Genomic DNA, 27,631 nt, shown 5'->3' with positions numbered 1-27,631 from the left:
AAAAATCTTATTTGATAGAGATCAAAAGTAATTTAAGCCGTAAAAATATAAATTAAACGTCAAAGAGAAAATTAATTGATACAAATAAAATAATATACGTTTTTTTAAGATAAAATAATACACGTTAAAGCACTAAAACGTTACCGTATAAATGCAATTAAAAAATGATTAGTCCTTGGAAAGTGGAAGATTTGAGCAGAAGAAGACATCTAGAGATTGGAATCATCCGTGTCCCTCTCTCTCATCTCTCTTTCTCTCTCTTCCCTTGGTTTCCTTACTAATTACTTTAACCCAATAATCCAATAACTACATACAAAGTTGAACAATACCACCATCATAGCGCATCATCATCAGAATTCCAAGGTGGGTTTGCTTCATCTTTTACTATAGTTTCATGTTGCATTAGTAAAGGCCGTTATGTTCATGGTGGATTTTAGTGCAACTGGGACTAGTAGGTGATTTTTTGAAAATTTGATCTTGCTGATCTTGGATTTGGTGTTTTTTTTTTTAATTTTTAAATTAATCATTATTTTTTTTTTCATTTGGGGCATCTGGGGTGGTGTCAAATTGGTCTTTTTGTTCTAAAAGTGTGTTGCTTTGACTTTGAAGCACTTCGTTTGGTGGGGTGTGTTCTCATTTTCCGTGAGTTGGGCTTGTGGGTAGACACGGATGTGCTAAAGTTTTCACTTTTGTTTTGACACACGTTGCTGATTTTTTTCTCACACGAGTTACTCCAACTCAAGGTTTTTTTTTTTTTTTGGTTCTGCTACAGTTTTGTGATTTTGTTTTTCTTTCTCTATGGTATTCACTGTGTTCTTGTGATTGGATTTCACTTTGTGTTTAGGAGGGAGGTGGTGTTAGGATTGGTTTGTTCTATGTTTGTTTCTGATTCTGTTTTGCGTTGTACTAGTTCTGAAAATTTCTTAGTAGTTTGGTTTTAACTTTACCGAGGCAGCTACTTTGTTCTAGAATTTGTTGTTTGTTTTGGGTTAGGGGTTTTAAGGTTTTCATGTTTTGTTGAGGTGCAGGGGAATTGTTGATGTGGTGGTGAGAATGATGTATGGGGAGTAGAACTACCTGGAGGGTTGTTGGTGTTGAAGATGACAAGGGAGCTGAAAGAGGAATGCCGAGCTTCAATTCTGAGTTACCCAATTCCAATTCATGGTAAATTTTGTCTTTCCAATAGTTCTTAGTTTAGGGTTTGCATATGTGGAGAAATCTTATTCATTTCTTCAATCATTTTGTTTACTTTCTGCTGAATTTTCGTTGTCAATGGTTTGTTTTACTTATTAGTTGCTCACTCGTGTGGTACATAAGATGTTTCTTGCGGTTTTACATTGAGATGTTTTTATTAGCCCTTTAATGATGTTGGATGATACTTAGAATATTTGTAACATTGTGATATTTGTGGTTGCTTGGTTTTCTTTTTTTATGAATAAGGAATAAAATACTAAAAGGGTGATACTTAGAATATTTATAACATTGTGATATTTGTGGTTGCTTGGGTTTCTTTTGTTATGAATAAGGAATATATACTAAAAGGCTCTGTTATACTTATCAGTTTGCTTGAATAAATCTATATAAACTAGTGGCGCTCAAAATGGACTTATGCTCTTGTAATTGGAGATTAGTACCTCTCTTCTTGAGTCCCCAATCTCTTGTGAAGGTGGGTTTCGGTTCAAGATCCTAGGTGATTTGCCTTGGGGTAATTTTAGGAAACCATATAGAAACTGCACTCACAGATGCAGGAGTTGCTCAAGTTAATGTAAAAGCCTCCAACTTCAGTTGGCGGGCCTGTACTGTGGTAAATTTTTTTAGTACCATAAACATACATACAGTCCATGATGGGCCCATTAAGCCCTTGTAATTTTATACTCATAGGCAGAAGGTTAAAATTCAGCCATACTGTAATTAGAAAATAATGAGAGGAAGGAGAACAAGTTAGTTACAAACAGAGAGAATAAGCCAGTATAGGTGAAAGAGAACATGTCTTTATCATTTTCCTTTGGAATTTCATTGGGCCAGAGGTGTGATCCTGGGCTGGGAGCAGGTATTGCTCTTGCTTTTCTGTGCTTTCTCTATTTTCACAATTAATATAATTCTCCCTTTTTCAACAGATAGTTGCTAGTACCTATCAATTGGTGGTTTTGTTGAGACTTATTTGAGGTTGAGAGATTTTTGTTGTAAGCAAACTTGCATGGCTTCACAATGCATTGATGCCTTGGAATCTTGTGTGGCAATGTTGAGACTTCTCTCAAAAACCAGGATATGTTACAGCAGAGTCATGATTCAATGCTAAAGGAACACACAACTCGTTTGAAGGATCATCCTGCCAATCTGGGGTCTTGGCTGAACAGGGTTGAGGATGTTACAAGAGTCTGGGATCATTGCTGACCAGTGACCAAGGTCGAGGATGTTACCAAGAGTCCAAGACCCTTGCTGCTAGAACGTATGCAGCTTTTCTTTGTAAATGAATTTGAGCTGGTTGTTAGATTGTCACAGTAGTTTTCTGTGCTATAGGAATTTGTTGGTTTTGAGCCAATTAATGACCAATCATAATCTTCCAGACTGAGAGGTAGTTGATTTGTTGTCTCTTTTGATGTGTAGGTCAAGGTAAAGAGAAACGTTGTTAGTTAGTATCCTTTTAAGGTAAAAAAAAAATAGGAATCTAAACGTAGTTTAGATGTCAGATTTGATTGAGGATGTGTGTTATGATATAGAATAGAAGTGTGTCCAATGGTTTTTTGTTTTTGCATTCTATGTTGTGTCACACTGTCACTTGTGTGGCAGTGTTAAAGAACAAAATTTGGGTGATTGCAAATAATAGATTTCTTCTTTGATATTCTTTATTCTGTTAAAATCAATATATCGACTTGGATATTGTTAAAGTTGTTGTTTGATAATGTTTTATATTTCTAGCTTGTATATTACCATAGGCTAGGCTGTAGCCTTCATCATGAACTATTTTTTGTACTATCTATCAACTCTCTCTCTCTCTCTCACACACACACACACACATACATCTCTCAACAAACTAAGGTTGACAATCTTTTTGAGTGTGCATATTTTCATACTCAAACATTTAAAGTTGGTATCAGAGCGGGATGATCCCGCTTTGCGCTTCCGTCTCTGTCTATTGTCGGCCATCGTCCCCAACGCCACTGGCTGTTGCCGGCAATCATTGTCGGCACCGCCGTCCTCCCCCACACCTATTTCCGATGATACCTAGATTTGGGTCGTCTATTTCAGCATGTCCCAAACCCGAAGGTTTTGAAGTTAGAAACCTCAACACGTGCACTCACGTGCCACTTCTCCACGCATGCATCCCATGCGCTCGTCTCCAATCACCGGAACTTCGACACAACACTTGGGTTTTGGTCGCCGGCCCCTCTTGCTATTTTTCAGCCCTCAGATAGTCGTTTTGGTGCTGTTTAGACAATGGGTTTGTACACCTACGTCCCTTGTCCTATATTTGTTTCCTCATGGTTTGTGCTACGCGTCTGTTATTGGATACTTGTCCTTGATTTCTCAAAATAACATCTACGAATTCCACTCACTTCTACTCTTCTCCTCTCTCTGGAACTCCCACTATTACTACTCAGAAACTCAACTGGAAAAATGATCTATCTCAGTCTGTCTCAGTTGAGTTATGGTTACAAATGTTATTCACCACAAACTAAAAAGTGTTACATGTTTGTTGATGTTACTTTCTTTGAAGAAACTCTTTTTTTCTCATCCTTTATGCAGGATGCTGGTTCCATACAACAAGTTCTACCTGTTCCATCTTTTGGTCCTATGATACTTCCTACCCAAGACCCTTTTGACTAAGAAGGACATCAGCCTCAGTCTCCTATTCCTAGTTCAGCTGATAGAGAGCTAGTTGTTCAGTGCCTGGAGGTTTTCCTGATTCATCTCCTTCGCCATTAGCTCCCCATACGACGGATCTTCCTCCACATCACATCCTAGTGAACCAAGTTCTGATTGGTCCATTGCTATTAGGAAATGTATTAAATCTACTCAAAATTCTCACCCTATTTACAATTTTTTGAGTTATCATCGCATATCTCCTTCATATTTCTCCTTCGTCTCTTCCTTGTCTTTTGTGTTACTATTCCTAAAAATGTTCAAGAGGCACTTGATCATCCTGGTTGACGACAAGCCATGATTGTTGAAATGCAGGCTCTTGAGAATAGTGGCACATGGAAATTAGTTCCTCTTCCTCCTGGGAAGAAGACAATTGGCTGCAAATGGGTTTATGCTGTTAAAGTCGAGCCTAATGGTGAGGTTGATCGACTTAAGGCTTGGTTGGTTGCCAAAGGCTACACTCAGATTTATGACCTTGATTACTGTGACACCTTCTCTCTTGTGGCCAGGATCAAAATTGTTTGGCTCTTCCTGGCTATGGCAGCTATTCTTCATTGGCCTCTTTATCAATTAGACATAAAAATGTCTTTCTTCATGGTGATTTAGATGAGGAAATCTATATGGAACAACTTCTTGGTTTTGTTGCTCAATGGGAGTTTGGTTTGGTGTGTAAATTGCATCGATCTCTTTATGGCCTCAAACAGTTGTCATGTGCTTGGTTTGGGAAATTTAGTCATATTGCTCAGAATTTTGGAATGAAGCGAAGTGAAGAAGATCACTCTATTTTTTGAGTCATACTTCTCTCAGGAAGTGTGTTTATTTATTTGTCTATGTTGATGACATTGTTATTAGAGGGAACGATGCTGCCAAAATTTCCCAACTAAAGCAACACTTATTCAGTCATTTTCAGACCATAGACCTTGACTTCCTAAAGTACTTGCTTGGTATTTAAGTGGCTCAATCAAAGGACGGTGTTGTCATTTCACATCGAAAATATGCTCTGGTCATTTTGGAAGAGACAGGTATGACTAATTGTAGCCCTATGGATCCAAATCACAAATTAATGTTAGATTCAAGGTGAACCTTTTCCAGATCCAGAGATATAGAAGGCTGGTTGAAAAACTCATTTATCTCACAATTACAAGGTCTAATCTGTCATTTATAGTCCGAGTTGTCAGTCAATTTATGCAGGATCCTCACATTGACCATTGGAATGCTGTGATTCACATTCTTAGATACATCAAAAAGACTCCAGGATAGAGATTATTGTATAAAGATTATGGAAATACCCAAATTTGTGGGTACTGCGATGCCGATTGTATCCTTTGGAGAAAATATTGTCTCTTGAAAAAGCAAGAAACAAAGTGTTGCTGCTCGATCAAGTGCACAAGAAGAATATAGAGCTACGGCTCTTGTTACTTTTGAATTGGCGTGGATTAAACAACTTTTTCAAGAATTAAAATTGTGATGTTCACCATATGAAGTTGTATTGTGATAATCAGGCAGCTCTTCACATTGCTTCTAGTTCTGTATTTCATGAGAGAACTAAACATAGAGATTGATTGCCATTTTGTTCAGGAAAATATGCAGTCCAAAGAAATCAGTACTGAATTTATTAACTCCAACAACCAACTTGCAGACATCCTAACCAAGTCCTCTAGAGGTTGTCAGATCCACTTTATATGTTCCAAGCTTGGAGCACACAATTTATATGCTCCAGCTTGAGGGAGAGTGTTAAAGTTGTTGTTTGATATGTTCTATTAATGTTTTATATTTCTAGCTTGTTGTATTAGCTTGTAGTGTTTTATAGCTTGTTGTAGAAGCTGTCCTGCAATCTGTCACCATAGGCTAGGCTGTAGCCTTCATCATGAATTATTTTTTGTACTATCTGTCAATTCTCTCTCATATATATATATATATATATATATATATATATATATATATATATATACACACACACACACACACACACATCTCTCAGCAAACTAAGGCTGAGGATCTTTTTTGTGTGTGCATATTTCCATACTCAAACATTTCAAGTGATATTCTTAAATAAGTTATATCATCTTGATTTAAGAAAATGACTTTCATAATTCTTTGAACATGTTTTTACAAAGTGTACTGTATGCCAAAGATCTCATAACTCACTTTTGTTTCCCTTTCCAATTTCAGTAAAACTGCTCTCAAGTTTCTCCTTTTAATGAAAATCTGGGTTTTGTTTAAAAAAAAATTAAAATATAATATGCATTTTAGAAAGATTGAACAGAATGTTGGGCGGTCAAGAGCCAACATGAGAATAAAGTAGGTGTAGCGGAGATGAGGATGTTGCGGTGGATGTGTGGTAAGACTCGACAGGATAAAATTAGAAACGAAACTATTAGAGAGAGGGTTGGAGTAGCGCCTATTGTAGAGAAGATGGTGGAAAATAGACTTAGGTGGTTTGGGCATGTAGAGAGAAGACCGGTAGACTCTGTAGTGAGGAGAGTAGACCAGATGGAGAGAAGACAAACAATTCGAGGCAGAGGAAGACCCAAAAAGACTATAAGAGAGGTTATCAAAAAGGATCTCGAAATTAATGGTTTGGATAGAAGTATGGTACTTGATAGAACATTATGGCGGAAGTTGATCCATGTAGCCGACCCCACCTAGTGGGATAAGGCGTTGTTGTTGTTGTTGTTGTATGCATTTTAGAAAGATTGAAAGAAAAGTCATGGATTTGGTAATTTGGAAACCTGATTGTGTTCTACTTCTTTTAGATGACTTCTGTTTTATGCTATTTTTCTCTAAAATGAAAATACTGACTGACTTGTTTTAGCTTAATTCTGACCAAGTATGGTTTTCAGCTATACAGAGGGGAACACAATTGATTCTTTTCGTGTTTCTGACTTTGGAGCATTTGATCAGTCATATCACATAGAGGATGCTGTTGACCTCAGTGGAAGTAAGATTTCTGCTATCAAACATAACAAAGTTTACATGTAACTGGCAAAAGCTGTCTGTATGTTGTATTATCTCATGTTATGATGCATGAAATCATCTCTATAAGACCTTGTTTTTTTTTTTGTTTGTCTAGACATTTAATTATCATTTATAAAAAAAAATGGAATTATGCAATGGTTGCTCTTTAATTATCTCGAGGTTGTAAATTCATTTCTTTTTGGTAAGGTGCTCTGATTTGTGGCATTGTAAGGATTGCAAGGTAATTTCAAGAGAGTCTTATTACACAACATAGGGCCTTGATCATGAAAATCATTTTAAGAGCCATAAACAAAAAACCTGACAAGTTATAAATCCAAGAATCAAGTAGTTACAGTTTCAGGATGATAAAAATTTGATTTTTACGAAGAAACTATTGGAGGAAGGTTGTTGAAAATCACAAGGTAGTGCTAACCTCATTTGTGATTGAAAGAATGTTAGGAAGGGTTCTAAAGCCATCTTGAGTGAATTAAAAGGTTTTGGACTAAAGAGATAAGGAAACTTGGTGGTGGAATAAAAGGGTTTGAGAAAAAAATAAGAAACAAAAGGTAGTGTTTCAAGGCCTTGCTTAGGTTGAAAAATGAGCAACGCATCAAAAGGCTAGAAACGAGATAAGGAAAGCTGTTATTGAGGCCTGATCCAAAGCTTTTTGAGAGTTCTATTGAGATCTTGTAAAAATGAATGAAGAACAAAAGATGTATAAGCTTGCCAAATATATGGAAAGGAAATCAAGAGATTTGAATGAAGGAACATGTATTAAGGATGAAGAAGGAAAGTTTTGGTTATAGATATAGTGTGGAACAGTGGAAGGATTATAAATCAAAGAAAATGGACAAAATTTGGTCTTCTATTGCTGAATTTCAGTTGGAGAGATAAAAGAGAAACTCTTAAGAGGATAAATAATGTTGGCCCTGATGGTATTTCTATTGAATTTTGGAAATTTGTTGGGGAACATGTTATATAATGTGGCTCACTGAGCTATTTAATGGGATTTTTAGATCTAAAAAACTGTCAGATGAGTGGAGGAGGACCACTTTGAGTCCTATATATAAGAACAAGGGATATATTCAAAATTGGTAAACTACAAAGGAATAAAACTTATGATTTATGAGCCTCATTATGAAATTATGGCGAAAGATGATTGATCATAGATTAAGAGAATAGACAAAGATTGCAGGGAATCAATTTGGATTAATGCCAGGAAGGTCTACAACAAAAGTTAAGTATCTATCAAACATAGCCTACTTGGCAAAGGTAACATTGACTAAAAGGGGAATAATGTAGCTCAGACACTTACAAGCACATATGTTACTGTTAGCTAAACTCCTAGAAATAGATTTTTATAACTTGTTTTTTTTTTGTTGCTACAAACATGGTTTTAATTTTTTTAGCCTTTCCTTTGCTAATGATTTTTCCTATTCATTGATTCAGACCCAGTTTACAATTCACTAAAGGTAAATAGCCAAACAATTTCTCCGGGTTCTGTTCACATTAGTAGCCTTGGTCAGGTGAGTTTTTCTAGTTATTTTCATCCAATGAACTTCCTGCTTTGGTGAATAAGGTGAAGTTTTAGCTGGTTACAGTATGTTTTATTTTCAAGTTTTCTTTATTTTCTCTTTAATATAGTTGCCAATTTCACTCGAAAAAAGCCCATTGACAAATCAAACAGAGCCACCGCATAGGTTGCGATTACAGAAGGTTCAATCATCAAATCCTGGCACAATATTAGTTGGTAATACAGATAACTGGGAGGAGTCTACCATGGCTGATGCCAGTCCCAGGACTGATATTTCTACAGATGGTGACACTGATGACAAGAATCATCCGGTGATGTTTCTTTACCTTTTATGCTGTTTTCTCCCTTCTTGTTCAATTGATGCTATCTCAAGTCCCTAACCTACATTTGCACATTTGGCAACCAGTTCATGTTGAACTTGTGAACAAGTGTCCAAGTGCATGATTGAATTTAATCCAAATAGTGTACAAATAAAATGTTTGAGCAGAAGTCTTTTTGAGTCTGTTCCTTAACTCAGCGCAGCAACTTCGTTAGTAGATGATATTCTTGACAATCTAACATTTGACGTGTGCTGTATTTTTAGTTTGATAGAAATCAAGCCCTTACTGCTGTTTCCGACTCTAGTGACAGATCGAAAGATAAATCAGATCAGAAGGTTGAATATATTATAAATTATGGATAATATCTAGAATTCAAAGTGGTATTTGCTACATCATGATAATTTTTTTAAAAAATATTATTGTAGACTCTCCGCAGGCTTGCTCAGAACCGTGAAGCTGCCAGAAAAAGCCGCTTGCGAAAGAAAGTATGAATCATATTTACTTATGTTTTTCAGTTAATATTTATTCATATAGATGAGTATACTATCTTGTTTCCCCTCCTTTTTTTCCAAAATAATAATTAAAAAAACTACTTACCAAAATAATATAGATTTTTTTTTTATCATTATGGGGTTGTTTTGGACCCGTTAGATCTGACATGGAAGGAAGAGGACAACTATGACCGAAAATTCCTAAGCTTTAGGTGTTATCAAACTTTTTCATTTTTGCAAAGAAAGCTCCAAAAGACTAGGTGCTTTCACTTTCATTTTTTCAAAGAAAGCACCAAAAGACTGGCGCATTCAGTTATTTTTAATTTTTGCAAAGAAAGAACCAAAATATATGAAGAGACACTCCTATTGTTTAGGCACCCCCTTCATCAGTATTTCAAATAAAAAAATGAACATTTTTAATAATGTTTACAATATAAATGATGCCACACATTTTTTATTTATTTAAATGCTTAATAATTATTAATGATAATATAAAAATAATATAATGAAAATATGAAATTATTAATATTAATAATAAATAAACCTTTGAAAAAATGTATTAATGAATAAATAATAAGAAAATAAAATTTATTTTTATAAATATTTATATATTATATTATATTACAATCACAAACACCACTAAATTAAATCTAGTTTGTTGCAACAAGATGTTTTCTATGAATTATAATATAAAATTAATATAATATAGTGAAACAAATCAACTAATTTTAGAATTATTAGTTACAAAATATTTATTATATTATTAATATTAATAAGCTCAGATTGTGGGGTGGGGGACTATTGATGAGAAAGAAATTCTGTATAGAAAACCAATGCCAGCTTATCCTCCTCTATGATTGTAACTTTCTGTTTGATAGAAAGTGATTCTTCAATTTTCTTCAGATAAATACTTAGGTTGGCCAGCAGATAATTTGAAGGTGGGGGTTTTCACTTGGTGCTTCATAGCAAAAGAATTGGAAATTGCTGAATTACTTTTTTGTTCAGTGTTATGCTTCCAGAAAATTGTTCTACTTGTGTTTTCTGTCATGATAATTGCTATATAGTTGGATTCAATGATTTCCTTAATGTTTTTTTTTAACTTCTATGGCCCCTCTATGGTAGTTATAACTCATAAGAAATAATTATGTTGACATTCCCACTTTCTATTCAAATGCAACATATAAAGTTCATCACATGCTTAAGCTCATTCTCTTTGTACGTCTGTGGCTTCTCTACATAGGCGTATGTCCAACAGTTGGAAAGTAGTCGTTTGAAGCTGACCCAACTAGAGCAAGAGCTTCAGCGAGCTAGGCAGCAGGTGAGGTTTAGTTAATCCTTGCAATTAAATTGTGTTCAATTGTCTGCTTTGCTTGTTGTATGACACATTACCTTGGCAATCATGTTCAATTTTAAACCGATATCTCTTGTTTCTATCTCTGTAGGGGATTTTCATATCAAGCTCGGGTGATCAAGCACATACATTGAGTGGAAATGGTATCTTACGACTAAAATATGTTACTCATTGCTATAGTTTGATTATAAAAATGTGTCTAAAACATAGTATAATCCATGTCTCATGTTATTTCAGTAAACATTAAAGTTCTCCACTATTATGTGAGGTTATCCACACCATAACCATCATTACGTTGTTTTCCAGGGGCAATGCAATTTGATGCAGAATATGCTAGGTGGCTGGAAGAGCAGAATCGACAAATTAATGAGCTAAGAGCAGCTGTAAACTCTCATGCAAGTGACACTGAACTTCGCATGATTGTTGATGGTATATTGGCACATTATGATGAGATTTTTAGGCTGAAAGGTGTTGCAGCTAAGGCTGATGTTTTCCATTTGCTGTCTGGCATGTGGAAAACACCTGCTGAGAGGTGTTTTTTGTGGCTTGGTGGTTTTCGGTCATCTGAACTTCTCAAGGTGAGGTTATGCTGATCCTTTTCATTCTAGTTTCATGGTTTAGAAAACGGGTTTTGTAGATTAGTAATGGACAGTTTTGTTTAAATTTTTTAAAAAGAAGTGATTTTAGTATAGAATAATTTAGTGATTATATTTTAGAGATCCAATAAAAGCGGAAGTTGATTCATGTTCGTTTACAATAAAAAAATCACTTTTTTAAAAAGTAATTGATTTTATGAGGAGCTGTTTCAAATAGCTTAAAAAACCAAAAGTGATTATTTGATGAAAAAAACCTTAACAAACGGGCCCATTTATTTCCTGGCAATATAAATAGTAAAATTCTCTTATGGGATTCTGGGATTATTAGAAGCTAGATGAAGAATTTTGCGAAAAATAAGTAATTATAATATTATATTCACATGCTACGTTAATTTGTTGCATCTATATTTGTACTTTGTAGTTGCTCGCTGCCCTGTATTGCTGGTTAGTGATTTCTCAAGAATCTAAATGAATGATGACATAGTATTACATACGGCTTGTTTTGTATGACTTGCGGCAATATATGTGGGAATGCTGCTGTTGATGCCGCTGGTAGTCAGTGTGGTTTTGATTTTTGCTTCAACAAGGATAGATTTAATTTTACTTGTGATCCACACACAAATGATAAGGGTTAGGTAGTAGAAAATGCTATAAGCAGTTTTTTTTCCTTCCAGAGTCTGCATTCCTTTTTATTTCTCAAGTTCAATGAGCATGCATAGCTAGTGTGAACTTGCATTGTCGGTGCTCTGCTTGTTCTCTTCATCTGAAAACTATGGCTCTCAGCAATTGTGTCAGGTTTTCAACCAATTTAGTTATAATCTCTTGCAGTTATTCATATATCACACATGCATCCTTCATGCTTTTAAAAAATGAGTACTCCAGCATCCTGCTAATACTTGGCTAATTAAATAGTGCTTTGCAATCTATTGACCCCTCTGTCTCTGACTTATTTCGAAGATATATCAATATCGATACAAGAATAAGAATCTGCTTAGGTGGTGGTAGCTAAGTGCCAAACGAAGAACAATTAATGTGTGCTCTATGTAAAGCCCAGAACGTGTGATCCAATCTTTTCCATGATAATGCTTATTCATGATTCATGTGTGTGACTTGAACTTCTAAAATGCACATTTTTCATAATTGTGGCTACTGAGGTTTTATTTCCAATTCGTGGACTCATTTTATAATTTCCTTGACTTTGACTTGAGTCCTGTGAATTTGGTTGCATTGCAGCTGCTGGTAAGTCAATTGGAGCCTCTCACAGAGCAGCAGCTGATGGGTATCACCAACTTGCAGCAATCCTCTCAACAAGCAGAAGATGCGTTGTCTCAGGGCATGGAAGCATTGCAACAGTCCCTTGCAGAGACTTTGTCCACCGGAGCACCTGCCTCATCTGGTTCATCAGGGAATGTGGCAAGTTACATGGGTCAAATGGCCATGGCCATGGGCAAGCTAGGGACACTAGAAGGGTTCATTCAACAGGTACATTCTTCTTTGTTGCACTTGTATGCCAATAGTTTGCTGCATTAGTGAATAGGTGAGGACGAGTCTTTTAGTCCAGCCTTGATTTCCTAATATTATTTACAACTGATAATTAACATCATGCTCCAAACAATAGAAATGCCCCCCTTCCTAATGGTGTGTTTGGAACGGTGGAGAGAAAGTGAGGGAGGAGTAAAAGGTTTGAAATTTGAATTGAAAGAAAATTGGAAGGAAAGAAAATTTTGAATTTTTTTTCCTAGTAGTCAAGTTTTCTCCTCATTTTCCTTCCATTTTCTCCAAACAAACAAAAGAAAAACATTGTTATTTGTGTTTTCTTTCCTCAACCAAACATACTATAAGATTTTTTAGGGTGGAAAACGATGAAATTTTGAGTTGTTAAAACTGTAGGAACTGATCTATATTAGAATTTCATCTGCTTGTGACATGTAAGCAGATTTGACATCTGTGGTACTGGTTGAGTGGTTGTTGCTTTTGTCTGAACTCATGGCGATTTAGCTTTCATTACTGCTGTTGCAAGAATCATTTGCTTGCCTTGACCAACTCATTTTGGTTTGACTGAAGTTACTCATGTTTGTCCTTTCCTCCTAAAAAATAAAGAACCAAGAACAAGCTCTTGTTAACAAATATTTTGTATATTATTTACAATAAATAACCCTATTAAAATATCTAACTAATGACTCCATTTCTGTGGTGTTTACGATTATAAGGCTGACAATCTTCGCCAGCAAACTCTTCAACAAATGCACCGTATACTGACAACTCGCCAATCAGCTCGCGCACTCCTTGCTATACATGACTACATTTCGCGTCTGCGTGCTCTCAGTTCGCTTTGGCTTGCTCGCCCTAGAGATTGATGGGTGCAGTAAATATGTCAAATTAGTTTTCATGGATCCATCACCAGGAATACTTGGTCATCATAGGTTTTACTCTTGACAAGTTTTCTTGTGTTGATTGTTGTAGTCTCTGTATCACTGATGTTAGTGCTTCATTGAGTCACATAGTCTAGAAACGAAATTGGTGACAAGAAGTATGGATGTGTCTACTAATAATATTCACCATTGTAATTGAAGGGCTTTGTTTTTTCCATATAAATATAGTTGGGCCATATGATATATTTTTTAAGGTTTGTTTCAGTTGCCATAGTTTTCCCATGCTCTGAATTCATACAAAATTGTCATTTTTTTTTCTTTTATTTTTTCCTAGCTTGAGATTTTTCTTGTCAGTCACCTAGTAAGCCTCTGTTTATTTCCTGTTACCCTTAGCTGCTTTAGTTTTTGTGATCATGCTCTTATTGGGAATGGCAAAATTCTAAAAGTACTCATCATGTTTTGCCTTTACAAGATACTACCTCCATTCTTATTTATAAGACATGGTCAACTAATTTTGTTCTTTATTATAAGACTTTATTTTATCTTTCTTGTATATTAATTATTTTTTTACTAAAATATTCTGAATTGTTTTTTCTATAAAGAAGATGAGTAGGTTCCCAATAAAGTTAAAGATAAATTTGAAAAAATATTAATCACAAACAAATTTAATGCTAATAACAAAATTAACTTTTTTAATAAACATAAATTAGTTAACTATATTTTATAATCAGGAATGAAAGGAGTATAAAGTATCATTGATACAAAAGTAATGTATCTGTTGACTGTTGTATCTGGGATGGATGGGGGTTTAAATCTCTTGCTCTAAGATCTCTTATTCTAAGAGTCAGGTCCAGGTATTTTAGTACAATATTTATGTCAGTATATGAGAATATGAAGAAAAAAATGGAAGAGGAATGAAGAGAATGAACATACTTTTACAATTAGCCAGGGTTTTCCATTTCCTTCGTCGACGTCGGCTTCTCCCAGCATGTTTTTTTTTCCTATCAGGTCAAGCAAAATCCACATCCTGTTCCTATGTCCTCCTAAAAGTTACTCTATACAACTTGGAATGAAGGTTTCACAAGCTAATATACTATCATTATGCAAATATTTTAATTATTAATTTCGTTTTTTTAAAGAAAAGTTGTTTTTTTAAAATTAATAATAATCTATATATCAATATTAATATAATACATTACAATACAAAATACATCTACAAATAACTAAAACTCATTTTAGTAATTAGACACTCAAAATCAATTCTGATAACAAGTTTTCAAACAACAATGACGGTGAAAATCAACTTTTCTAATATATGTATCCAAACAAAAATCATATTACTTAAAATCAGTTCTATAATATCACATTGATCTTAAATCAATTCTAGGAACGCACGTCTAAATACAGACTATAAGTTTTCTTCTTGATCCACGTTTTTGGGTTTTAATAATGCTGAATGAAACACACCTCGTCAGCATTTAAATCCACGTTTTTTACGGGTGTAATTTCATGTTGTAGTAAGTTTGATTGCAACTCGATACTTTAATAAAACAATCAACCTCTGGAATAAAATAATGGAAACGATGAGTTCTATCGTTGTACTCAACTACCTCTTAGCCTCTTACATTGTGTTATTTTATAGTAAAAAAAGATGGTTAATGGTCATCTTGTTAGATTAATTTACACGTTAGAAGTAGTAACTAGAAAAACTACTGGTTTAGTTATTTGCAAAATCTATAAAAGTCCAAATACTCCAACTCCAAAGAAAAAAAATATCGGTGTCTTACTTCAAATCTAATACTGATTCGCATACGATACACCTAGACTGTATTCAAGGAGCATCCTCTAATTTCATCTTATTCTTTTCTTAAGAAAATATTGATCTATATGTTGAATAAAACAAAAATTACATATAGGTCTATCTATTCCTCTGCAATCTGCATCTTTAAGCTATAGCAAATGCTAGACAATTTTATAGTCATCTTTTGAACAAATGGCTTCTTTTTGTGACGTTCTAATAAGACTTAAAAAAAAAAATGTAATTCTCGTGACATGTTTACCGGAGAAAATATTTTAATATCTATAACCATTTTTCTTTTATTGGTATGGTCACATGATCTTTTTATTGTAATTATGATCCGACTTTTTTTATTTATACGAATTTCAGAAGATTTACAATAATTCATATACCATACTCAACCAATTAGATGCTTAACTTATTATGTTATAAACATAGGTTAATAAAAAGCAATTAAAATCTCTTATGTTAAGTTCTTTTTCTAATCCACGACAACATATCTAGACTGTATCTTATTTCTGTCTCTATCTTCATGGTATTACGAGGTATTAAATATGTCATAATTATCAACACTTGTAACCAAGATGATTTTGACCCTCTTTTTTCACTCGTAACAAGGCATAACTCACCATAGTGTTGCCAAATGAACAGCAAACCATCTGATTGCAGCCTCCATATGATAAACCACTAGTACCTGCATATATTGTAGTGACTTGTATGTAAAAAACAGGTCCGATTAATAATTACTAATCTTAAATAAAATGGAACACAAGAATCTATATGTAAACATAATATCTGTAATCTGTACGCTCAAATTTATATAATCTTATTTTGGTTGTCTCCGGTATGGAATGAACTTACAATCATGAAAATGATAATCAGATTTTTGATTTTAAGTTCATAACCCTAGCCCAAAATCTTGGTGTTACACAAATACAATATTATTTCTCTAGCATGCTACGCCAATGCATTCATTCGCAATGACGTCAAATAGTGATGCGTGCCTCACTACATTTTCAGCAGTGTGCACATGCGCACAAGAATCGGCAAACACCACTTTCTTAAATTAAGCCAGGAAAAATGAATACAGCAGTTTGGTCTGAAACCAAAAGTATTATCTCATCCAGTATTGACATAAAAAACGTTTTAAGATAATTCTTTATTTGAGGAAACAGAACACAGCTCATGACCAAACTTCAGAAGTAATTGGTGTTGTAGAAATTCTTCAGAAAAGTAGAGGTGTCCGGGTCTTTTGTGGCTGAATCCTGCACTTGCCGACCAACTACGTACTGACCAATAATATGATGCCTCTGCTTTGAATGGTCCACAACATTCTTCAGCTCTTCCATCCCCTTGAAAAGCAGCATATCGATCACCTGAATGTCCACGAATGTTAGTGATAGTCATAAAATCTTTCATAGATATAATTATTTTGTTCTTATTGAATCATCATTTTTGCAGTCTTTGAACATATTCCTGAACCAAATTTGAAGAAAGACTATATGTTCAAGTGAAATATCACTGAGCCCAAGTACAGAAAATCATGAATTCATGCTTCAAAGTTTCATCATGTCAAAGGATCTCAAAGAAGGAATCAGACATATCTTCAAACAAATCCAGAAAGTAACTAAGATGTTACAAAGTAGGCATAAAATATTTAATAGAACAGTAGAAGTATAGCAAAATTTCACACGACACAAAAAGATAATAGCGTCAACAATAAATGATTATTTTCCAACAACTAAAACACCACTCAAAAGCATCTGGCAATGCACTACGGCAACTTATTCACAGGTTGCCAACTGATAACACCCAATATGCTTGAATCAACTTATTCATTGGTTGCCAGCTAGGAAAAGCCAAAATTTGGACCCTTCATTAAATTACACATCAGTAAAAGATATCCTACCTTTTCACATGTTTCCATCATGACATGGATAAATTCAAAACTATAACTTCCACCTTGAAATTTGACAAGACATCAAATCAAAGAATTCAGGCTCTATTATGATGTATATTATATAAATGTATCCCCTTGAAAATTATACCACTAAATTCCAAGACTAGGAAACCTACATACCAAACCAAAGTATTGGAAACCTACACACCGCCATATTGGTGTATTCCAATATGGAGGAAGTGGCCCACTATCGCAGTGTCATAGGCCGCAATAGCATGTTTATATGGCAGAACTTGGGCTTTCTGCCATATTCCAGAATCCACCATTGATAGCATTGATAGTAAATAACCTACACAAGAATTTTCATACAGCATGTATTCCAGAAGCAAAGACATAATAAGTTCAAGGTACTGCATTAACAATAGGTAGCAAAAATCTTTACCAGATATCCATTCACATACAACAACAATAAATAACCTTATCCCACCAGGTAAGGTCAGCTACATGGATCACACAAAACAACACCATTAGGCTCAATTAAAAATCCAATCATCAGGGATATTATTCACCATGAGAGATTTCCATTCAAATAACTCATTCTTTCTTTTAGAACTCCTCTTGACTTCAATCAAGCAAGTCGGCTCCAAATTTGCACAACAAACTACCAATTCAATCTTTAACCTATGATGTTTGAAAGCACAATTAGGAGGCTATGAATAAACAATTGCAATGCTTCCACATACAACAAGAAATTTAATCATATAAGAAGAAACAAAATATTGGAGAACACAATCACGTTTCTCTTATCAAGTACCACACCAATAACGTTTTCTATTTTCATTTTCATTTCCACTCAAAATAAAATTTTTTTTTGACAAATTTTAGTTTTTCCCCCCATCAATTCCTCTACAAATTTTGCAATTAATTTTTCTAATTACAGCGAGAGAACGAAAGCAGCCATAATTTTCTGGAATGCATTTCAAAAGAGGACTGAATAGAATCAAATCGACTATCTTCTAACACTAAAACGGCGGCGAATGAATAAGTAAAATAAAAATCCCCAAACACTGCCTTAGACCTCATCAGATTAAGAAAACGTTCCAAACCAAAATAAAATAAATAAAAAATGGAAAATACTTTGGGATCGGTGACGTGGATGTTGTTGCGGATCTGGGAGGCGACGGAGGAGCGGAGTTCGGAGACGGAAACGACGTCGTAGAGGTTGTAGATTTCCATAACGGAAGGTAGCGATCTGCAGGCCGTTCTGAAGAATTCGAAGACTCGGTGACGCGCTTCCTCCATATTCGCCGAGTTCGGGAGCACCTTCACGTTCCGAAGCGCCGCGTTCGCCATGAGTAACTCGCTCGCTCGCTCACTCACTGAGTCAGTCACAACAACTCGCTCGGTTTTGTTCTGCCTTTGATTTTTATTGTTCTTCCCTAGCAAGAAGAGGGATTTACTGCGATGAGAGAAATGGAGTATGTGTGACACGCGCTCAGTAAACGGCGTCGTTTCGAATCTGGGCCTTCGTTCTTATGCTAGGGTTAAGATATTTCTTTTCGAATGGCCAGGGTAAGATAAAATCTTGGTTCATCCTTCATAAAAGCTGACATTAAAAAATAACACAAGCATAAAAGTTAAATTTTGATTAAAAACAATATATAAAAAACTAGTAACCCTATAAGTTTAAAACCAAGTTAGCCATATTTTGCAACCAACAAAAATATCGGTTCTTGATTTATTAGTTTAATCATCACTCATAATCAAATAAATAACAATTAAATATATATTTTTTAAAATATTAAATAATAAATTGATAAAAAATTACAAAAAATAAGTAAATGAAATTTTAAATTTAACTTCAGAATATTATATTAGATATTTTAATATAAAAAATATTAGTACCTTGAAAATATGTTTTCTATTGAAGAGCAGGTAAGACCTTTGGTCAAAAAAGTTAAGGGTGTGTTTGGAAAAACTTTTTTGCAACTTATTTTCATTTATCTTATAACGTAAATAGCTTAAAATTATACGAAATCTTGTACAAGTGTTTAGTGAAATTATGTCTATAAAACTGATTTTTACTTATTTCAATAGTAATCTAAAATAACTAATAAAAAACAAATTATACATAAGCACTATTAAGTATTAGCACTCATCCAATAAAACAATAAATTAAATAGTTTCTCCAAAGAAATTAAATTTTAGAATGATGAATTTGATATCACAACCTTGAAAGGCAACCAGAGTTTATATGTTCTCTTAATTATTCTCTTCCATCTAGGTGGCATAGTTTACTAGAATTCTGACTTTGAAGACAAAGATCAAACACGAATAATTTCCTCTTGGGATTAAGATAAAAGATACAAGACCGGATGAATGGTCATTGTCATTGACATGAGAAATGGTAGGTCGAATTCGGCTGATGTGTACAATTATACATCAAACTTCTCATGCAGCATAACGAATGTTAGGAAATGCCTTTAGAAGTACTTTGACAGTTAACACAAACTATAACTACACGAGAGCATGATTGGAAGTGGAAGTGCTTTTAAGAGTTTTTCAATGCTTCTCTATTGGAAAAAGAAAAAAAAAACTATTTCTAATAGAGAAACTTTTGAAATCATTTATGACTTGTATACAAACAGGCCCAGACAATATATTAGCATGCGTGCATTGGATGATTTTGGGCAAAAAAGATGCATCATAGTATTATCATTCTGTCATTCCCAAGCATGATTATTCAATTAGTTGAGCTACTCAACTGTCTCGTTATCCTGTCTTACAGAAGAAAAAAAATCCCATGACAAGAATATTTAGTTTCAAGCCACGGAAATATGTGTAGAAAGCCCACATCTGTATAGGAGGTGCAGTTACTGCTGAGGATTCAATCAACTTTGCTAAGAGAACTATTGTTTGTTAGCCAAGTTGGGTTAAAATTTACATTTCACCACATTCAGCAATGACACAAGCTAATTTTGGCCGGTTATTGGGTCCGGTTGCCACGTTCTCAATCTTCCTGACAACCAAAAGACCATCTCCCAGCACTCTCTGCATAAAGGGGAGACATGTGGTAAATGAAAAACATATCAACAGTTTAGGAGAAGAAAGATGCTAGTAACATTTCAAATAAGGCAGAGGTAAAAATGCAAGTGAATTTTTTTGAGGCAGGTCAAAATTCTTTCTAAACAATAACTGACCAATGAGCAGGGCATGCAGTCCTCCCCTCAAAAGGGAACGTGACACTTTTCCCATTATACTCACATATGGCATAATAAGCAATCTATGCATGCCTAAAACAACTTCTCATTTTGACTTCTGTAGCAGTGTAGCACAAACAAAAAGAGATGGACAGCTCAAAAACACAATTTTTTGTTACTCAACAAGCCATGGGACAACTTTTTGTACCAGGTACAAAATATTAAAAGACAAAAATGACCATTTCAATTTCCCACTTTTCTTTTCTCTCCCACTCTCTCGCCTCCCATTATCAATGACTCGCATTCTCAATTTTTTTGTAACCACTATTTTTTATTGTAACCACTACTTTCATTTTTTATCGTGCTATTTCATGATTCTTATTTGTTCTGGCCATAGGGCCTTCAATATGATATAATATAAAAATATTTTATATGAATATATATTATTTATTATATATATTATTTTAAAATATATAATAATATGAATTATATTAAGGTAATTAATAATAAAAGGGTACTACGGTAAATTTTGTATTGTTTTATTTGTACTGTACATTGTGCACCAAACAATGTACAAGACAAAAAGTTGTTCTACAACTTAAGTATTTGTTTTGTACTGTTCTCCTTGTGCTGCGTTGTACTGTGTTTTGTACTGTTCTCCTTGTGCTGCGTTGTACTGTGTAACAAACCCATCCTTGAAGAAAAACTAAATTCGCATTCAGGCTGTTTGAAGAATATTTAATATATGCAACTGAAGATAGTGAAGCATACCCCAAAGACAACATGCTTGTTGTCAAGCCAGTCACATTTTGCACATGTTATAAAGAACTGCAAGCAAGAAGAGAACATTCATCAATAGGAAAAGAGTATTACCAATTTAACATTACCACTGAGAAAATGGAAAGGAAAAGGAAGTAAGTGAGAATGTGACCACGGAAAAGGAAGTAAGTGAGAATGTGACCACTGGAAAGTTACCTGACAGCCATTGGTATTTTGTCCGCTATTTGCCTGCAGATTAGACAAACTGGACTTGAGCCATTTTTCATAGAAATAAGTGAAAGCATAATTTAGCAATACAAAATTGTTTGAAGTTTAGCAAAGAAAAATTAATATGATTCCAAAGTTTCCAGGAAGTAACAATTGTACGTTAACCTGTTAGGAAATGTCTAGTAGATTTGTGTATGTATCATGTATTTAATATCAATTAGTGCTCCAGTTAAGGAGCTATTTCAGGAATAGATAAACATTGCAATTATCACAGTAAATAATACCATACTGGTACATATTTATCCTTATGTGATCATTCCATTAACCGTGTCTATTTTCATATTACCCAAAATGACAGGTAGAAATAGCAAACACATACCATCGACAGAAGGCCAGGACCAGTGTGTTTGGCCGTAAAGTTTTCATCATCAAACTTGAGTCCATAGATGGAAACACATCCACTACCATCTCCCTGCCAAGGAAGAGAATAATATATTAGTAAAGATTTCATATAAAACAAGGATTTAATTCTATTGTTGTTGCTGACAGCATTTATACAAACCAGGATTTCATATAAAACCAGTTCTGACTTAGAGTATACATGGCAGTTAATTATACACAAATAATAATTGAATTTGAACCCCGAGCATATCATGCTCCAAACCAGTGTTATCAAATACCGGCCATGGCAAAAAAGGGTGGCGGAAATTTGAAAAAACGCCACCGAATAGCAGTGACATGGTGGGTTACTAATGGCGGCGCCATGGCAGCCGCCACAGCCATGGCGGAATAGCGGGTTTTTTTTGTTTTTTGCGCGGTGGGTGTTGGGCTCAGCCGACCCAACCCTACCCGATATTGTATTACAAAAGCACAGCGGGGAGAAGGCACACCACAGAACACAGCAGCACGACCCCACACCCAGCAGCGACGACCCCGCACACACGACCCTGCACACAGCAGCACGACATCACGAAGGCGACGAACACCGGCACACGACCCCGCACCCACACGAACAGCGAATGTCAACGGCGCAGCTTCTCAAGTGGTGTGTCTTTTTTTTGTTATTTTTGCTGTTTGACACCCGTGTTTTTTATGTCTGCAGCTTTTTTTCCTTTTTCTATTTGACACCCTTTTTTATTTCTGATACCCATTTTTATTTTTATTTTTCTGTTTGGTACTTGGTTATTGTATGAACTCATGAAACTTTTTAACTTTTTTAGTTTATTTGAATGCAATCCATTGTTTTTTTTCGATTTGAATGAGTTTATTTGGTGTTGGTACTTGGTTATTTATAATTATATATATGTGTGTATATATATATATATATATATATATATATATTTTTTTTTTTTTTTTTTTTTGTCCGCCATTTTCCACTACGCCATCCGTCATATTTTTATGGCGGATTTTTGGCTTTCCGCCATGAACCGCCATCTGCCATTAACAACATTGCTCCAAACTAAAAACGCATTTAACTTTTTGTGATATGTGAGAGAATACCATTGCTCCTTAGTTTAGTGGCATTAATTGATATTTTATCATTAATTATGATATTGATATTTCAGTGTTTGACATTTTATATAATGATGCTACTGGCTATAATTTCTAAAATTAAAATTAAATGCATATATAAATAAAGCATTAATCAAGTTATATTAAATAGGTGTTCAAGATAATCATATCAATTGTCTCATATCCTTGGGTATTCATTTGGGTTCAGCTACATATAGTAATAGTAGCATGATAGCAAACTCCACCTATGGTCTCATAGTCTATTACCAAGCCACGGGGTAAAGAAGGAGGGTTGTTTTAGGCCCCGACAGTCAATGTAAAACTTGTTGAAACCCCAGACAAAGATATATTAAATAGGTGTTCAAGATAATCATATCAATTGTCTCATATCCTTGGGTATTCATTTGGGTTCAGCTACATATAGTAATAGTAGCATGATAGCAAACTACACCTATGGTCTCATAGTATATTACCATGCCACAGGGTAAAGAAGGAGGGTTGTTTTAGGCCCCGACAGTCAATGTAAAACTTGTTGAAACCCCAGACAAAGATAACTCATGACTGTTTAGTGCTAATGCTAGGTCATTGCCTAGAAGTAACACACTATATGTCTAAAGTATAGTGTTAAATGAGCTAGTATTGCTGCGTGGCACTTGAATGTAGCGCAAAATGAGCAAGGGCACTCATTTTTCCAGATGGATAGTCTAGAAGTGTTTGATTAGGTTTGCTAATTGGAATATTGGTATTTTGATAGTTAAGCTTTTGGAAGTGATGGACGCCATGATTTAGAGAAGGAATAACACCATATTTCTTCAAGATACTAAATAGATTTAAGAAAAAGCAAAGGAGCTGGATACTATAGGATTTAAACTTTGATACACAGGGAAAGTTAGAGGAAAGAACGGAGTGGGTAATATTGTGGACAAGAATTGAAAGAATAATGTGGTGGAAGTAAAAAGATAAGAGACAAGATCTTATCTTTAAAATTAATGGTTACATGGAAAACTATCAATATCATCTTATGCACCACAAGAAGGAATGGAAGAAGTTTTTGGAGGAGTTGGTTAAGGCATTCTGCTAGAAAAAAATAAAATAAATTCTTATAGGCAAGGATCTAAATGGACATCATTGGTAGTGAGACAAGGCAATTTATGTGGCTTTGATTTTGAAGAGGTAGATGAGGAAGAACAATTTATTCTTGATTTCTAAATGGCATATGATTTCATGATTATGAACACTTGTTTTAAGACTAAGAAGTGGGAAGAACACATAATCACCTATAAAAGAGGAACTTCAAGGTCGTATGTTGTTTTTCTTTTTGTAAGGATTCCAAATAAAACAGCTTGCAAGGATTGCAAGGTAATTCCAAAAGAGAGCCTTACTTCAGAACATAATGTCTTGGTCCTTGCTGTTTGCTTTAAGAACAGCACTAAATTGAAAACTTGACACGTTACACATCCAAAAATCAACTAGTGACTAGTGGAACTCAAAGGTGACTTTTAGGAACAACTTATTGGAAGAAGGTATCTGAAACTCATAAGGTAGCATTAACCTCATTTGGGATGAGATGTCTAATAAGCTTAGGAAGGTAGCTATAGTAGTCTTGGGTGAATCGATTGATTTTGGACTGAGATTAGAAATCTTGATACTAGGATGAAAATGTGCAAGAAAAGGTCAGAAACAAAAAAGTGTTTTAAAGCCTTGCATGTATGCAACAACACAAAAAAAAAAATGGGCATGATATAGTTGCAAGTAAGACAAGATCCAAAACTTTATAACTAAATTAACAATCATGTTATATGTGTCCAATAAGATCAGGCCATGCAAATGGACCATAAAGTGTACTCAGCTTATTTTATTTTCATGAATGTTGATACACAAACAGAAAAAGTCAAAGATAAACCACACCAGAACAGTACCTTTACAAAATCACCAGCCTGAATCATAAAATCCTTAATAACTCTATGAAATTGACAACCCTTGTAACCAACAGGCAGTCCTGCTTTCCTGTATAAGATCAGATCATAACAAAATATTAGGGGTGTTTGGTTTGGTTGTTTTCTGTTTTCATTTTCACTGAAAACAGAAAACGGTGATAAAAATGTGTTTGGTTTGATTTGTGAAAACATTTTCAATGTAAATGAAAACAGGAAACAACTAGAAAATGAAAACAATAGAAAACAAGAAATTAAACCAAACATGTTTTCAGAATTCAAGTCTTTTGAAAATGAAAACAGTTTTCAAAAAATAAAAACAGGAAATGAAAACAGAAAATGAAAATGCAAACCAAACTCACCCTTAGTTAACTTAAACCCACCTACTAAAAAGGCAAATTCAGTATCTTTTGGCAGTCAATAAACACCATCTGGCTGATCCTCATTCAAAATAACAGACTTTGAAAGCAGGAAATGACAAGGTGTTTCTAATTCAAATTAAGGCTATGAATCTTATATTGCAAATAAGTAGTATAATTATTAAATTATAGTACAACAATGATAATGATGTCGTGGGTAACTTAAAAACAAGAAAATAAAAAAGCAGAGCAATATATCATAATTATCATGACTCCAAATGAAAAGAGAAAGAAACAATAGATTGATGACCAGAGTGGAAAAGATTGTTCCAGTACCTGTATTCCCCAGTGCAGAACTGCCTGCCAAATAACAAAAGCCAAAATTAATCAACTGAACTTGTCAATAAAGAGAATCTCAATGCAATAACAAACACCCACAAAAAGAAAAGGAAAGTTCAAAATACAGTAGAACAAATAAATTGTCTTTGAGAAGTAATAAAATGATCTATATACTATTCTACAAGCACACAAGATTCCAAACATGCATTGCATTTTTTTTCAATGTCATTGTCATGTAGCTGAAAGAGGGCGAGCCCTGGTGCAGCGGTAAAGTTGTGCCTTGGTGACCTGTTGGTCATGGGTTCGAATCCGGAAACAGCCTCTTTGCATATGCAAGGATAAGGCTGCGTACAACATCCCTCCCCCATACCTTCGCATAGCGAAGAGCCTCTGGGCAATGGGGTACGAAAGTTTTTTTTATTGTCATGTAGCTGAAACAAATGTAAGCTTTTTTTTTTTTTTTTATCAGCAAATGTTAGTTGTTAGTTTGTTAGTAGAGGGAATCGAACATTCTCCCCTTCCCTCCTCCCTTAACCCTCCAACGCATCTTATATCTCTGCATCAAATGTAAGCTGAAATTCAAGTTTCTTAAATTCTAAAGTAGAACAGATAATATCACATCACATCAACTAAGAAAAAAAAATAATAAACCTACACTTTTGAAATTAAAATGAATAAACTTTCGTAGACTAAAACCAAAACTAGTGATATTTTCGTGGAAGTTCATTCGCAAGTTGGTAGCAATGCTTAAGGGCAAGATGCAGTCTAACTAAGCACTAAAAGAAGAAAACGCACGCTTTAAGAGTAGAAACGTAGATACCTGAAATTCTCGGCAGTTTTGGGGGCAATATCGGCGAAGAGTTCCATCTTGATTCGACCGGCGGGAATGTTACCGATGGTGACATCGAAGAAGACGATGGGATTCTTAGGGTTTGGAGGTCGCACGTGCCACTCCACACCCGTGCTTGTGTTCCCTCCGCTTCCAATTGAACCAGCCATTTCACTGCTGCAATACAATTGCAACAGCAGGCTCGCCGCTTCTTAAAATCAAATGTTTTCCGAGGTTTATAAAACATATTCCTTTTTTAAAAAGGTTTTTCTTGAAAAATAAATAATTTATTTTGGAGGAGAATTTTAAGAATAAGGATAAGTTCCTTTGAGAAGAAAGAGAATAAAAAAATGAGAAATAAATGATAAAATAAAATGAGGTTTATATTTTTATGTTCTATTTTAGTTTAAATTTTTTATTTTAAATCATTTTTAATTTTTTTTTTTACTTTAGGGAACTTTCATTTCAACTAGATAAGAGACTATTAGATGAGTTCCTATCTATTGAATATCTAGGATCGTGAAACCTCAATACTGATGATTTGATGAAAGACATATATGTATAGGGTTAAACATATTAAATAATTGTGAAATGACATGTATTTTATATATGATGCATAATTGATTATTTATTGACTAGGTACATAAGTTTTGATTGTCTTACCTTAATTTACTGTTGGAAGAACTAGCCATGATGATGCATTGACTAGGCACATAAGTTGTGATCATCTTATGAAACCTCAATCTATTGTTGGAAGAACTAGCACTAGTTTAACATTGAATGGGTTCAAGAATATGTGGGTAAATGAATTCAATATGAGGTTAACATTGTTTCAAGTTTTACCATGTTACATTAACACTCACAACCGTGAACAAATTTAAAAGGGGACAAATAGGAGCCTGTCTCCACCTTCTTGAAACTTTTGATGTGTGTATATAAATAAGTTAATTAATATAAAATTAATTTATATGTTGTTATTATAATAATTGTTAAAGTTAATAAGTGTAAAATTAAATGTGTTTATTATTTTATTATAATGATTAGACTAATAACTAGTGTAAATTTAAATTTGTGTTTATTTTTGTGTGATCTATCAAGAGAAATTAAGACCCAAATAAAACTTTATTCAAAAACCACAAGGGAATCAAATATAAATTGCATTAATCATTATTACAAGATTTAAAACAAAACAAAGGACAAAAAGAGAAAATTCTCATATCATTCTTTAAGGCTAAATCAAATTTGGACAAAAGATCAATCACTTGATTTGTCTCTGGATATACATGG

At 34.3% G+C, this 27,631-nt stretch overlaps 3 protein-coding genes across 7 annotated transcripts; 1 reads left to right on the top strand and 2 right to left on the bottom strand.

The window, feature by feature from the left end:
- Positions 1 to 175: 175 nt before the first annotated feature.
- Positions 176 to 13,703, top strand: BZIP99 (bZIP transcription factor). 5 transcript variants are annotated; one of them, XM_014765677.3, is made up of 12 exons: positions 176 to 363; positions 1,029 to 1,164; positions 6,696 to 6,805; positions 8,272 to 8,348; positions 8,467 to 8,667; positions 8,940 to 9,011; positions 9,102 to 9,161; positions 10,408 to 10,485; positions 10,610 to 10,661; positions 10,825 to 11,096; positions 12,348 to 12,596; positions 13,325 to 13,703. In XM_014765677.3, the coding sequence occupies exons 2-12, from the start codon at positions 1,061 to 1,063 to the stop codon at positions 13,469 to 13,471; spliced, it is 1,422 nt and encodes a 473-aa protein (XP_014621163.1). In that variant the 5' UTR covers positions 176 to 363; positions 1,029 to 1,060; the 3' UTR covers positions 13,472 to 13,703. The 5 variants fall into 5 exon arrangements, with proteins under 5 accessions (XP_014621163.1, NP_001237963.2, XP_040863779.1 ...); NM_001251034.2 differs by having other exon boundaries at positions 283 to 363; positions 6,708 to 6,805; positions 13,325 to 13,537; XM_041007845.1 differs by lacking the exon at positions 176 to 363 and adding an exon at positions 584 to 743 and having other exon boundaries at positions 6,708 to 6,805.
- Positions 13,704 to 16,327: 2,624 nt separating this feature from the next.
- Positions 16,328 to 18,753, bottom strand: LOC100814371 (NADH dehydrogenase [ubiquinone] 1 alpha subcomplex subunit 6). Its single transcript, XM_003542760.5, has 2 exons — positions 18,322 to 18,753; positions 16,328 to 16,660 (listed from the first exon to the last, which is right to left on the bottom strand). Exons 1-2 carry the CDS (start codon positions 18,535 to 18,537, stop codon positions 16,481 to 16,483), a joined length of 396 nt encoding a protein of 131 aa, XP_003542808.1. The 5' UTR covers positions 18,538 to 18,753; the 3' UTR covers positions 16,328 to 16,480.
- A 1,115-nt stretch (positions 18,754 to 19,868) lies between these two features.
- Positions 19,869 to 26,554, bottom strand: CYP22 (peptidyl-prolyl cis-trans isomerase CYP22). The gene is made up of 7 exons (NM_001357108.1): positions 26,336 to 26,554; positions 25,513 to 25,536; positions 24,803 to 24,890; positions 21,751 to 21,843; positions 21,360 to 21,392; positions 21,156 to 21,212; positions 19,869 to 20,235 (listed from the first exon to the last, which is right to left on the bottom strand). The coding sequence occupies exons 1-7, from the start codon at positions 26,512 to 26,514 to the stop codon at positions 20,125 to 20,127; spliced, it is 585 nt and encodes a 194-aa protein (NP_001344037.1). The 5' UTR covers positions 26,515 to 26,554; the 3' UTR covers positions 19,869 to 20,124.
- Positions 26,555 to 27,631: the final 1,077 nt, after the last annotated feature.

This window comes from Glycine max, chromosome 13 (genome assembly GCF_000004515.6).
Source record: "Glycine max cultivar Williams 82 chromosome 13, Glycine_max_v4.0, whole genome shotgun sequence".
NCBI lineage: Eukaryota > Viridiplantae > Streptophyta > Magnoliopsida > Fabales > Fabaceae > Glycine > Glycine max.
The sequence above is the reverse complement of the archived record's forward strand: the minus strand, read 5'-3'. Positions and strand labels throughout refer to the sequence as shown.